This window comes from Caloenas nicobarica, chromosome 2 (genome assembly GCF_036013445.1).
Source record: "Caloenas nicobarica isolate bCalNic1 chromosome 2, bCalNic1.hap1, whole genome shotgun sequence".
Classification (NCBI taxonomy): Eukaryota; Metazoa; Chordata; class Aves; order Columbiformes; family Columbidae; genus Caloenas; species Caloenas nicobarica.
Window position 1 is genome coordinate 131,700 of NC_088246.1, and position 15,188 is coordinate 146,887.

Genomic DNA, 15,188 nt, shown 5'->3' on the forward strand with positions numbered 1-15,188 from the left:
TGAACATTTTCTTTGGATCAGCAGGCTCCTTCTCTTCTACCGTGACCTTTCTTCTGTCGGCTGTGGGATGCTGCCATCCCACCTGATCAAGAGATCCAAGAGTACAGTCTGAATCCTCCTGAAGGGACCTACCCAGTGAGTAGATCAAACGCTACCATCCCACCTGATCCAAGAGATCCAAGAGTAGAGTCTGAATCCTCTTGAAGGGATCTACCCAGTGAGTGACAACTCCAGCACCCACAGCTGTATTGCTATCACAAGGATGTCCAGTCTTGAAGAAGTCAGCTCAGAGATGATGCAGAGAGTCAGAACGGAGCTCAAGGAAGAACAAAACCAAAATGGTGCTGGCTGGGGTTTTATAGCCACCACACAGACCACAAAGTGTCCTTGTGTGAAGACACACACCCAACATCACTGCACTCGGTTCACGTATGAGCACTCCTGGGTTCCACGATAATGTGAGGTTCATTTCCAGAAGGCTCTGAGAGTGAGATCTTCTTCCATCTCCAGCTGAGTGGCTCCACCTCATCCCAGCAGGCAATGATACAACATCGGTTTCATGCAACTGGGTTACCTTGCATCTTAAATACAGCAGCGCAATGTACGTGGACAAGAAGCCATTGTCCTTCAATAAATTCTGCAAATTTCTTAGCAATGCACATTATAGCACAGATCTAAAATCTATTCTCCCTGCATGGTAGCTTCTCAGAGAACAGGAAAGCAACCAACCAAAACCTGTGCACTTGTTTTTTACTGGTAGGATTCTCAGTAACTTGAGGAAAAACTAAAGAGAAAACCTACAGCTCCAAGGCAAGAAGAAAGCATCACATTTCATCTCTTCAGACACACTGAAGCTTTACCACCCACAAAGACAAAGCTCAACAGATGAACTTCACAGAGACTTAATCAATGCTGTGAATCAAATAACCTCTTGTCCAAAAGATCAATAAATGCTTAATCTGCTTGTTCTCTAAGTGTAAGATACACATCTTTAACAAGCATCTTTGACTTGTCTTCAGCAAAATGAACTCGAAATAGTAGTCATATTAAAAATAAAAGCCTTCCCCCAAAAGCACTGTATTTCACTCACAATTTCTCCTTGAGAAAAAGAAAAGGAAAAAAGAAGTGTATGTGACAGAAGATTGGTCATATCAGTGATGAACCACTCAAAGGTCTCGGCTACGACAGCAGCACAAGTGGCGGGAGAGCTCATGTGGATGGAAACGGGTTTAAACAGGAGCTGACAGGAACGCTGGAGCAGCAGAACTGCAGCTTTCGTTCTTCAGTGTCATCTTCACATAAATCAATACAGCTTCAAGTTGAAGTAAATGGGTGGAATGCTGGAAATGCATCAAATTCTTCAGAAAACTGTCTCTGGTTTATAGTGCCATATTTTTTTTCAGTTTCTATTAGCATTAAATCCCTAAAAAGTCAAATCAGAAACCAAGCATCTGAAGAGACCGTGATCTGTGTGATACCCTCACGACAAATGTCCATGAACTGCTGAAGCTCAGGTTTCCTTCAGTGAACTCTCAGGCAGGACACAAAACCTCCAGGAGACGTCCCGGGGAGCTGTGCTTGGGATTTCAAACAAATTCGCTAAGTTATGAGCAGACAGGCCATTGGTGACCGAACCAGGGAAACGAGGTTGCTGATCCTGTGAACAGTATTGCCTTAAGAGCTCTCTATGCACATCTTAAGGATGATTTTCGGTGTAACTCAACGCAGCATAAAAACCTTATGCATAAAGGAAAGATCAAAATCTGTGTTTCTGTCTTTGCATATAGAGTAACTGTTTCACGGTCTCACAAAAACCTTTTAGGAAGGTGGAGGATAAAATAGCATGGAGACTAGAAATCTGGAGACAAAAAGAACAATGACCACTAATAACAAGTGTTCAAGTCTGACCATTGTAAAAGAATCAAATGAAACAGAGAGTGTCCATATCAGAACTGGAATATAGAGGTATCGCTCACCCAGGGCAGCAGCAACCAATATGTCAAAATTCGTAGATGAAACAAAATTAGTTGGGTAACTCATGACAACAGAAGATGGACAAGAACTTAAAATGGCCAAACCGAAGCAGGAAAATCAGTGACTTGGTAGAATATGCAACTACCGTGAAGACTAAAAAGAACTAACTAATATTTACTGAGTTCAAAATTGCACCAACACATGAAAAACACCTGTAGACAGTTCTATAAAAACTTCAACAATAAAAAAAAAAAGCCTAAAAAATGTAGAACAGATGTTATAGAGGAATAAAATGGAGAATAGTAGCACAACAGTCTATAAAATCAGTTATAGCAGCTTATTTAGCAGTTGTATACTCCACTCTCTCTGGAATAGATCGGGAGGTGTGTACTGGCGGGTGGTGAGAACAGCGAGGTGCACTGAGAAATTCCTTCTCTACAGTGATTAGGAGGACTGAATCTTTTACCTGTGAAAACAGAACATTAAAAAACCTGAAAGGCATATTTAAAATATGGGCTGATCTAAAGAAGATCAGGTATTTGCCTTTTCCTTATCTCACAATGCAAAAAAGCAGAACACACAAAATTATGTCACAAGACCATAAATTCAAACCTGATCAATGGCAGCATAATGAACCGCAGTTTACCCATAGAACTGATTGTCACAGAACACAGATTTAAAACTTGCAGGTTTTTAAGCCAGAAGAGACTTTATTGTCCAGTTCAATCTCCTGTGCAACACGTGCTCTAATCATTCATCAAACAGGGCAGCTCTTTTTAAAGGACATCCAGTGTTGACTTAAAGACTTGACATAATGCAAAATCTATTACATCTCTGATATCTTGCTTTAGTGGTCATAAATATGCACATTAATCAGTTTCAACTGATATATTTTTGAACTACCAGCTGCTGGACCAAAGCCAAAAGCTCTTTAAAAAAAGAGTAAAACAAAACCAGACAAACAAATGGAGAAGGGGCTGGAGCAGCTATATTAGGCACAGATCCCATAAATATCCCGTCATATAAATTTTTAATTTTAAAACCTTTCTGTGTCTTAGTACACACTGATCTCTAATTACTGGAATTTAGGTGGAACTGTTCCCGACAGCTGGAAGGGTTTCTGGCACCTTCTTCTGAAATATTCAGCATGGGAACACATCACCCAGAGAGGCTGTGGAGTGTCCCACCCTGGAGATGTCCAAAAGCTGTCTGAACATGGTCCTGTGTGACCAGCTCTAGTTGGCGCTTCCTGAGCAGGGGGCTGGACGTGGTGACCTCCAGAGGTCCCTGCCATCATCAGTCCAGCTGCGGTCCTGTTGCTGGTCCCTGTCAGTAAGGACAATGACACACACCAGCCTCACCATTCCTGCTGCATGTGGGAGAGGGAGGCTGATTATGCAAGATGTAACCACATTCTCATCAAACGCCTAAGCTGGTTTGGGATGGGTTAAAACGCACATGTGCTTTGGCTGTTTGTGTCCGGGCTGAGGAACCCTTTGCCCGGTGGCTGGACCCAGCCGTAGCGGTGCCGCACGGTGAGGCTGCGGGCACAGGTGACAGCGAGTGACCATCCAGGCACTGAGCCGGCCAGGAGTGCAGGAACAGGCGCTGGGCTGGGCCCACGGGCAACGCGGTCCTCTCAACAACGCAGTCACACGTGCAAGAACCCCGGATCGGTCCAGACAAGACAGCCTAGGGGCTCCTAGGGGGTCAGGGTGCCCACGAGGAAGTGGACCCACCTAAGCCCACGGATTCTGAGGGGACCCTCAAAGACTGGGTGACTAAAGATCAATTTTCGTGTTCAGGCCAAGACCAGTAAGACAACCACAAGCCATGACCAACTCTCCCAATGAACAACTGTTTACTAATTAGGGGGTATATTTGTTGCCAGGCTGTCTCCTCACACTAGACAAACTGTAAGCTATTTGATTTTTTTAAAATTTTGTAACTTTTATGGTTGATGATTAAAGATAAGAAAATTCCTAATAATCTTCCCTCAATAAATTGTTTTGTTTAAATTGAATTGCCATAAATTCTGGTTTGCCTTCAACACATTTCTACTTCAAATGGCTTGTGCAGACATTTCACCTGAAGAGCTTTAAAATGTCTTATCAAACCCACTGTGGTGCTTGATGGATTTCACCAGTGGGCCCTGGGGTCACTGAACTGGCAGCAGCAGTAAGTCCAGGTCACAGGGCTGTATCCTGCAGTGCTTTTCAGAACCCCTGAAGATACTATTTCAAAGATGAAATCTTTCTTTCCTCTCCTGGATTTGGAGGAATTTTGCTTCTCTGACAATTCAAACCTCTTTCTAATTTCGAGCCTAATATTTGTTCAGTCACCTTTTTCCCATTTGTTCTTGTGCCAACATTGTCCTCTAGCTTAAATGTTGATATTTTTCTCCCTCTCTACCAAAAAGGCAGCCACTCCCAGTCTCTCCCAATTTTTTTTTCGGTGTTCAGATATAAAAGCTGAGTGACACTGAATCTTCCTTTTGCTAGGTTGGTCCAGAAGCTCTTTTTTTGCATGACCATTATAGTTTGAACTGTTCATTTTGAGCATCAATGACACCATATTCCAGCTTTAACAATCATATGAGATATCACTAGGGTCTTCTGCAGCAACACTAGAGCTTTTCTGTTGCTCCAAGGAATTCTAGTTACTGACCTATCCTAAGATCATCTATCTCAGTTGCATAATATTAAGATTGTTATTACAAAAAAATAATAAACCCCACCTTTAATGATGTTTCCAATCAATTTACAACTATTTTACAGCAGAAATTCCTCCAACTAATCCCAGCCAGCGCCAAGACCAACATGACAAACACAGAAAAGGAAGCACGCTGCCCTAGTGCCGCAGACCTCAAAGTGCAGAGGGGATCTACAACAGCTAAAACGTGATAGAGCTGCCACTGCTCTCAGTTACCTTAAATTTTCTTTCATAATCTCCACCTCTTTCTCCATAACATCCTGTGAAGAATGATAAATGATACCTACTGCATTTGCTGATTGGAGTGAGCGCAGGTTTGATTCCAGGAGATCAATAACTACTAGTAGAGTTCAGAGTATGACACAAAAATCTCCACAAATTGTTTTTCTGCCCCTAAGAGTATCCCTTGGATGCTTGAGGTTTGGAACTCAGTACATGGAGAAGATGAGTCTCTTAGAACGACAGAACTGCAGAGCTCAGATATGCAAGGCAAACTGAGGAAAAAAACCCAGTCTTGCCTGAGAGGGCAGAGGACCAGGCAGAAACTCCAGGGTTTCAGAAAAAACGGAAATTCCATTCTGCCAACAATCCGATAGCAACTCCTCAGTCAACTTAAAATCTGAAACTGGGGAAAGAATCTCAATTTACAAAACCAGGGAAAGAGATGTGACTGTACTCAGACACTACTACTCTCTTTTAACCTAAAAATGGAGAACCTGGGAGTATATCGTTTAGTTTGAGAAACTGCAACTACACAGAGTTCTGGTAAACTCAGCGTCCCACTCCAGTTCACTGTGAAAAGGTGGCAGTCCTGGGTAACAGTCTCTGGTTTGGGTGAGACCACAGGGCTGGAGGAGGAGCCTTGCCTGTGGGATGGGTCACTAGATGCTCTTCTTTCAGCCAGGTGAGCCATCACGTAAGCCTTGGGTTGAAATCGTCTCAGTCTTAATATTATGCTTACGTCCACAACTGACTAGTTATCTTAGGCTTAGACAACGGAGAGAAATAGGCCCTTTTTAGGGCATGACTTATCTGTATTCTTTCAAATATCTCCTTCTGTATGAGAAGAACTGTGCCCTAAACTCCATTGCCTATACTGACCAAATCTCCTGACTATAAAGGGAGCCCAGGGTGACTGGCTTACCTATAAATAAATACAATGTAGGTGTCTACACTTAGCCAAATAAATCCCACTCCCAAAGCCCACCATAGCCCTAGCAGGCCGGGGTTTCAGTAATGCATTCTTCTTTAATGACATCTACTTGTCTGGAGCTGAGCCGTACGGTTCCTGTTTCCCTCAGGCCACGGAGCTTGCTCTGTCTGTACCTCCAGCCACACGCAGTCAAACAGCCCTGTCCGCCTCACTGTCCCCTCAAAGGTTCTTTCTGGAATCCTGACAGCGAGAGCATGTGGGGCTTTCCCAAAGTCAGCGCGAGGGCTCCCGCAACGTGTGGCACGCAGCAAGCGCTGCTCTGCGGAGGAGGAATTCTGGGACTCTCGTGACACATCTAGTCCAGGAATGCAGGACTGACAGGAGAACAGAGAACACGCCAGCACCAACAGGCAGAGAGGGACCGGGCAGGGCCTGGACGGGAGACGCCGGCGGCTGAGGTTCGCTGACCCTGCAAGGGCCTTTCCCCCCCAGGCCCCCTCGCTCCCCGAGCAAACCCGCAGCTGCCACCCGCCCCGCACCGCAGCCGTGCACAGCAGATCCACACAGGATCAATGTGCTCGGCACATTTTACGCACTGTCCTCAATCAAAAGTGTTTAAAACATTTCCCCTTAAATTTTCTCCAGAATAATTAGTCTTGAGACAGAAAAAACAGCCTGAGCAGCACTAGACCATTAACCTGTGGTTCCTAAAGACCGTTTCTAGCTACAACTCAATCACTGTGACCAATATAACTGCAATTACAACTGATAATTCTGAGCAGTCCTGCATATTCCCTGCATATTATCACATAACTCAGACAAAATAAAAATTTTCCCAGAATTACAATTCCAGTTTGGGAACCACTGTTTTAAGGCAAATATTTTAAAATTACAAGTGCTTTGATTAGAGAGGGAAATGCAGAGATAACTTTTATTGCTGTTACCAATACTCGAACTATAACAAAATGAAAATACTTCACATCAGGACAACCCAGATTTATCTAGGCTTAGCTCTATTTTGACAGGTCTCGAATTTCACAGCTGCTATATGCTAGTTCTAGACATGAATTTGAAAAACTTCTGTTTGAACATTCTTTAGATGTTAACTAGCTGAGTAACTGATACTTTAAATGTATTTGCTGAGCCCTAGATGTAAACAGAATTTTCTGTAGAGCGCTGTGCCTCCCAGAGTCCTCCCCATTGCAGACCCTGAGTATCTCCACTGTCCAGCTTTGAGCTTGTGTACTGGTCACTTCCCTTGTTAAAGAGCTTGCCACAGAATAAACATCTTCCCGCAGACATATGAATGCGAGCCTAAGTCTTCAATTACTTTTAAACACGGCCCAGTTCCTAGCTGGTTTAAAATAATGGTGTTCTACCCTCATTAAGAAGCTAAGAACAATTATTCCTTCTAAGAGTCCAATCAGTTATACACAACACTTTTTGACTACAAACTTGTGATTTAAATCATCCACACTTTGGGTTTTGATCTGCAAAATAGGTATGTTAATGGAACTTAAAAGTTTTCTATTTTTTTTTCTGTTTCATACATATCAACTGGAAAAAACATCATAGGTTAAAAGCCTTCCACATCTTATCAGATACCTACATAGACAAACAAAAAGAAATCTCGATCGTAGTTCAGATGACACCCATTACTGTGGTACAAACAAGAGTGACGGCTTTACTCCACAGGAGACATACAGCTACAAAACTCTTCATACTACAGAATTTACTATATGAATGAGCATGAGCATCCAATACAGTCACAAGAACTTAAATAAGACATGAAAATAAATTCTTCACAATGAGAATGGCCACACATTGGAACAGATTGCCTGAAGAGTCTGCGAAACCTCCATCCCTAGAGATTTTCAAAACTCAACAAGGCCTTGACAACCCTGTGGCGAGCAGGAAATCGAACTAATGACTTCCACGGTTTCTTCCTACCTAAACTTTTCCATTATTCAGTTGAATAGACTCAGAAAACTTAGGAAAAGACAACTTCAGTAGTCTATTATGAACAGTGAAGTGTTTGACTTAATCTAATAGAAACTGCAGAAAATGTCCTTCACTTTTCTTATAAGAATCATCCTTTTACAGACTATGTAAATGTGTACATTTTTGCAGGATCTTTAACAATTTTTCTGTAAGTAAATCTTCCCATTATATGTTCTGTTATTCCACAAGTTCAGCTTTTGACTGAATTTAATACATATCTTCAGCACATCCCTCTGATGTCTTCTTTTCTTCTTTTTAATCATTCTAATAGAAAGTTCCAAAACCAGTGTTTCTTTATCCAGAAGCTATTATTCCCCTTATTAAAGGCTTTCACAAGCTAGAGCTGTAATATCCATGGCATTTTCTCCACCACTTTTCCAGGCATGCTGCTCCCCAGCCGCTTATTCTTAGGAACTTTTTCTGACCCCTTTCAAAATACCTCTGTTAACAGGACTTTTACTGGAAAGATCATTCCACCATTTAATACAAGGATTATTTCCACCCCCCCAACTAAATCCACAAATATTTAATGACATACCTTCATTGGCCTCTTCAGCGCCTCCTGAATATCCACACGCTTCCGCATAATGGTCTGGTCCAGTTTGCGTTCAAAGGCCAACAGGTCCATGTAGGCCTGGGACTCAGGAACCAGCTCTCGGATCTGAGGAAACAAGGAACGCGCCGGCACTGGAAACAAGGAACGCGCCGGCACTGGAAACAAGGAACGCGCCGGCACTGGAAACAAGGAACGCGCCGGCACTGGAAACAAGGAACGCGCCGGCACTGGAAACAAGGAACGCGCCGGCACTGGAAACAAGGAACGCGCCGGCACTGGAAACAAGGAACGCGCCGGCACTGGAAACAAGGAACGTGCCGGCACTGGAAACAAGGAACGCGCCGGCACTGGAAACAAGGAACGCGCCGGCACTGGAAACAAGGAACGCGCCGGCACTGGAAACAAGGAACGCGCCGGCACTGGAAACAAGGAACGCGCCGGCACTGGAAACAAGGAACGCGCCGGCACTGGAAACAAGGAACGCGCCGGCACTGGAAACAAGGAACGCGCCGGCACTGGAAACAAGGAACGCGCCGGCACTGGAAACAAGGAACGCGCCGGCACTGGAAACAAGGAACGCGCCGGCACTGGAAACAAGGAACGCGCCGGCACTGGAAACAAGGAACGCGCCGGCACTGGAAACAAGGAACGCGCCGGCACTGGAAACAAGGAACGCGCCGGCACTGGAGGGAAGAACCCCCCGTGTGCCAGAGCAGTGACACCGACCCTGCCCGGCCCTCAGACACACGTGCTCAGGAGCCGTCCCCAGACAGGTCCCAATGCGACGGCAGGGCTGCGTGGTACGAGCACACGCTGACGAGCTGGGGCACAGAGCTGACGCTAACGAGCTCTGGAAGGTGCAGCTGGACGCGCAGGCCTGAATCACGGCTTCTGTCTGTCGAGCGAGGCTCAACTACGAGCAGCCTGGGAGTCGCTGCTCTTGGCAACGCAAAGTACAGCAAATTTGTCCTGTTTAAACTAAAAGAGTGCTGGGCCTCTTTAGACTAAAACTAAAGGGAGTGTGGTCACTTTTTTTTAAAGCAAGTCTTACCCATGGTAAGCAAAAACTGCCATTTAGGAAGTCAAGGTTTGTCAACACAACTTCCCAGCTGAGGCAGAATTGACCTTCACATCAAACTTCAACATGACCAGCTATGAGGTGTCAACTTCTGATCTTGCCAACTTTTATTCATATTTTAATATGTTAGCTAAACTACATCAGTTCTATTAAGAAACACCCTTTTTATTTTCCCTTTTCCAGACAAGTTAGTAGAGGAGGTAACATGAAGTAGATCAGGAGGAAGATCTAACAATCTGAGCTTGGAAATGGGCAAGTAAACTCTTCTATGAAAAAGCTGGTTCTTAACTGGGAATAACTCATGCAGGCAAACCACAAAAGAAAGGAACTATAAGTAATTATAATAAATCTGCTGGACTGCCTTGTTTATTTCTATAATATTCACTCTAGCTTTCACCTGTATAACTAAAATATTTAACTATTAGAATACTTCTTTTCCATAAGAATTTAAACTAGTTGGTATTCTTGTTTTGCTTTAGAATCACAAGTCTACAGTTTTAATTTGGTGTAAGACACAAACACCTATGTGAGAGCCACCTGTCCGCTACGTTCTGCTAAGACAGAAGAACCACTGCACGGGGTCAGCCCAGGAGCCGCCTGTCCCAGCGCTGTGCTCTGACAGCATCTGCCCGGTGGTGCCTGTCAGCACCGACAGCAGCCCGGGCACGGCCTTCCAGAGCAGTGTATGAAGAAGCACCTCCCCGGCTCGCTTGGAACCTGCCATCTGTCAGTTCCATTCCACGCCGTCTCTGTGCACAGCTGCGGCAGCAGTGGGCAGGCATTCCTTGTGCACCCTCTCCATACTGCCAATACACAGGTTTTTGTCATCCTTTTCTTAATATTTTTATCTTCTAGGAACAATTCCTGCCTTCTGTATTTAGACTGATCAAACACTAAAAAAAAAAAAAAAAAGTATCTTTAACCTTATTTATTTGGTTTGACATGCTAGAACACCTGCTGTATTTACAGCAGGACTGACACTTTGGAGAAGCAGAAACCATGGAGCCAAAAGCTCTGTTTAGCTTCAGATGAACCACTATATTTTTAACTGCTTATATTCTTTCATGAAGTCTTAGTATTAGCAGAACAATAAAAGAACATGAACATTTTTAAGGGTGAATCACAAAAAGCAAACATTGCCCTGGAAACATCAAGGAGCTTCCAGACAGCTTGGCAATACTCTGTCCCCACAGTGAATACAAATCTTTGGACCCAACAAAATACTCCAATGCTTTTATCCCATCCTACACAGAAGATTCCTCAGTTCCTCCCACACAGAGGAAATTAATCATTTCGTACCACAGTTAATTAAAAATCCTGGACCCAGAACATAGTTTCAGTCTTTTAGCTCCAAGCTCCAGCTTGGTCAGTTCATGGCTCCTCGGCAGGTGATGGAGCAGCATCTGGCCCTCAAGATAAAGCACAAAGTGCAGCTGTGGTACAAACTGTCCAGCTGGTTCACACGGTACTGGACCCAGGACCTGATGAAACTTCTAACGAGTCTGTACAAACAGCAGTAACCTTCAATAAATGTTTATATTCCACACTTTTACATCTCTTACCTCATGAAAGTGAAAGGGTATTTCCTATTCCAGTCCTATAATCACAGTGGATGTTAAACTTTGTAAGATGTAAAGAAAGCATAAACACTTTAAAAATAGCCAAAGATAATACTGTGTATAAATCCTTGAACTGCTAGTGGTTGCAGGTTGGGAGAGTATTTGGGAGAAGAACCGTATCTGCCTGTGCTTTGTACTCTTCTCTGGGTATGTGTTACGGTCACAGTGAAGACGGGACACTGGGCTAGATCAAAGGTCTGCTCAGGCTGCTTTTGGCTGCTCTTACACTCTTTTGCTTTCTTTGGAGGCATGATTATGTTCCAACTTCATACTCTTCCCCAACTTCTCCTCAAGAGTGAGACAAAAATTAAAGGGGAGTCCCAGCAATATTGCATCGTGATGAAGAATTTTATTTGTTTCTGGTACATCTTAGCTCAAAACGATAAAGGTAGTATAGAATTTATTTTTCAGTTTTCTTCATAGGTAACTGAACGACAGTTACCTTGGTGTTTATGTGACAAGGATCTGTGCAGTCTGCCTAATTCTTTCTTCTTGCATGGTGTGCCCCACCTGAGAAATTCATAGCTCCATGCAAGTCTCTTCTCTTCTTCTACAAAAGTTCTAACTATAGATGTGTAAAGAATATTTCAAGACTTGAATTCTCCATTCAGGTCTTCATCTATTTCAAGAAATCACAAAAAGCACCTAGCAGCAGCATGTCATCAACTGAGGTTTTGAAGCATGTATGTTAAACCTTATCTTAGAATCATATGGATAACTGGAATAGATTATTACTAACACTAGTAAGATAATGTCTTTCTAAAGGCTGGGGTTAAGCTGCAGTAATAACAAAATAATTTGGATCAGAAGGACCTTTGGAAGTCGTGCAGACCAATTGTTGCACCAAACCAGTTCAGATTATATCAGGTTGCTCAGGACCTCGTCCAGACGGGTTCTGAATACCTCTAGCCAAGGACGGACATCCCACAGCATCATTTGGCAGCCTGTTCCAATGTTTTGGTACCATCATGGTACCATTAAAAAAGAAAAAACAAACAAGCAAACAAGTCCCTGATACTGAGCCAATTGCCCATGTTGCAGTAAGTTTTGGTTGCCTCCCATCCTGTTGTGCACCTCTAAGAGGAGCCTGGCTTTGTCTTTTCTTCACTGTCCCACACGGCAGGTGCACTCACCAACAGGATCTCCCTTTCCCCTTCTCTTCTCAAGGCTGGACAAACCAGTTCTTGCAGCTTCTCTTGGCTGGCATGTGCTCTGGCCCTCAGACTCTCTGGGCCTGTGTGAGCCTCACTCCACAATGCCACATCTTTGTGGTCCTGTGCCCAGAAGCCCAGAAGCAGTTTCACGAGTGTGGTATAGCAAGGAATAACCTCTTTCCTCGACTTCATGGCAACACTTGTGCTAATACAGCCCATTTTGCAGCTGACCTTTGTCACAGCGGGCTTACCTCACAGACTCGTTCTCCACTTCTTGTCCACGAGGATCCCCAGGTCCTCTCCTGCAAAACTGCTTTCTACCCAGTTGACATCCACCTGTACCACTGCACAGCGTCACTCTCCCAGGAGCAGACTTTGTATTTGCCTTTGTTGAACTTTACAACATTGAACTGCCATCCTGTTCCTGCAGCTTGTCAAGGTCCCTCTGAACAGCCATGCTCCCCTGAATCTGACATAGGTTCAGGGACCTGGGAGGCCTGAAGACAGGACTTATCAGGAGAAACGGAGGCAAAAACAACCTGAGTGCCTCAGCCTTCTCCATGGCTTCTGACATGAGTGGCAGAACCAAACCCAGAAGACCCAGGTTGTCCTTAGTCTTCCTTCTGCTGTCGATCCACTTGCAGAAGGCTTTCTTGTTGCCCGTCACATCCACTGCTAGGTTCAATTCCAACGGAGTTTTGACTTTCCTAATTTCACGCTTGCATGCTTGGGCACCATTGTGCTGTTCTGGCTGGACAGACCATCCCTCACACATCCCTGCTCACACCTCCGTGCTCTCCCTCTTTGCATTTGAGGCCAGTCAGGAACTTCCTCCTCAACCCTGCTGGCCTCCTGCAGGCATGCTCAACTTTCTGCACATTGGTCTGATCATTCCCCTTGATTTTGAAGAGGTTGTCCTTGAGTTCAGCCAGCCTCCCTGAGCCCCTTTGTCCTCCAGGGATCCCCACTGTCCCACAGGATCCTCCTGGGCAGATCCCTGAACAAGCCAAAACCTGCTATCCTGAAGTCCAGGTCTTGCTTGCTTCTCTCAGGATGGCAAACTCTGCCATCTCATGGTGGCTGCAGCCAGGGCTGCCCTTAACCTTCACATCTCCAACCAGTTCTTCCTTCTTTGGGAGTAGCAGGTCCAGCAGAGCACCTCCCCTTGTTGGCTTGTTGAGCACCTGTGTCAAGAAATTGTCACCAATCCACTCCAGGACTCTCCTGCAGTGCTTGTGCCCAGTGCTCCTGCCCTCAAAGCAGATGTCAGGGCGGTTAAAGTTCCCTCAGGAATAAGAGGACCTGCAACCATGGGGCTTCCTCCAGATGTCTAAGGAAGGCTTTGTCTCCTTCTTGATCAGGCGGGTTGTCTGTGGCAGACAGCCACCATGCTGTCACCTGCATAACTTCATTTTAGTTTACACTAAAGATAGGAAAACAAACAAATAAAAAAACAGATACAGAACAGTGTGCCCTTCAGACTGATGTTTCTTTCCAGGGCAAAGCTGGATATCATTCAAAGTTCCAGAAAAAAAATAATAAATAGAATTTGATCAGTTTCAGGTAGGAAATAACAATTGAAGCTGCATTCTTTGCTACCTCATCAGGACAAACAAAGCAGTTTTAGCAATTTACTTCAAAGAAAAATCATCAGACACTTATAAATAGAGATTTGGCAACTTCCTTAAAATTAGGCCAGCCTATAATTTCCATCTTTGGGAGAGGTAACAAAAGCCGAGATCTCTTGTTCCCCCAAGTCTGACAAGCTTGATTATATCCTGAGCCACACAGCCTAGACATTTCAAAAATAGTCTTCAGAAGCCAGCATTTCTACATTATGAGTGACAACAACTGAAATCTGACTTACCAGCTACTGGGCAGTTTCCCTGATAAGAAGCTTTAGCCTATAGCTTATTGGCAAAAGTTTACCGTTGAGGTTTCTATGGTGCTCAAAGAAGGACAGCTAAGGGCTGGCACTCAGAAGATGTTAACTCTGTGCCACCCTTGGTCTCCTGGCTGTGCTGCTGTTCATAAGCCCAGGATGCTGTCAGCTGTCTTTGCTGCAAGGGCACAGCTCTTGCTGGTGCTCAGCTCGCTGTCCCCAGGGCCACCAGCGCTTTTCCAGCTGCTGCTCCCCAGCCAGAGCTTTCCCAAGGAAGAACTTTGCATTTGACCTTGTTGAATTTCATACAGCTCCTGGTGGCTCATTCTTCCAGTCTGTCCAGCTCCAGCTAAATGGCAGCTGGTCTACAGGCATATTGACTAGTTCCCCCTGCCCTGCCCTGAGATTTGGGGTCACCTGCACATTTTATGAGCAGGCACTCCACTTTCTCCTCCAGGTCACTGAAAAGGTGCTAAACCGAACATCTGCCAGGACACAGCCCTGCAGTCACTCTGCCTGTCACTGTCCTTCCAGCAGAGCGCAACCTATGAGTCACTATAAACCAAATCATCCAACATGTAGATCAAAATGCCCCAACTTGGATACAAGATTATTACAGGAGACAGTGTTGCAAACTTTGCTAAAGCCGAGGTAAATTTCATTCACTGCTATCTCTTGCTCACAGATCCAGTCATTTTAACAGAGGAGGCAATCAGGTTGGTCAGGCATGATTTACCCTTGGTAAATTCATGCTTACTGTCCCCGTTACTTTCTTCTCCTTCACATGTCCAGAAATGTATATCAAAGAGCACTTGCTCCATGATTTTCCCAGGAACCAAAGTGAGGCCAATTGGCTGCAGTTCCCTGGATTGTTCTTTTGGCCTTTTGCAAAGATGGGTACAACAATTGCCTTTTTCTAGTCATCAAGAACCTGGCCGACTTCCATGACATTTCAAAGGTGACAGAGAGTGGCGTGGTGAGGACGTTGGCCTGTTGGGTACCATGGAGTTGCAAAGGTTGAGTTCTGTCAAGTAATCTCTGGCTCATTCCCTGTCCATT

General features: G+C 44.6%; 1 protein-coding gene across 7 annotated transcripts in view; it reads right to left on the reverse strand.

The window, feature by feature from the left end:
• The window catches only part of SMARCD3 (SWI/SNF related, matrix associated, actin dependent regulator of chromatin, subfamily d, member 3), a 98,977-nt gene that overhangs the window by 23,736 nt on the left and 60,053 nt on the right, over positions 1–15,188 (reverse strand). For all 7 annotated transcript variants that reach the window (XM_065627663.1, XM_065627664.1, XM_065627666.1 and 4 more), the window contains one exon: positions 8,379–8,501. In XM_065627663.1, coding sequence (XP_065483735.1) covers positions 8,379–8,501 — 123 coding nt within the window. The remainder of the gene's footprint in view (positions 1–8,378; positions 8,502–15,188) is intronic.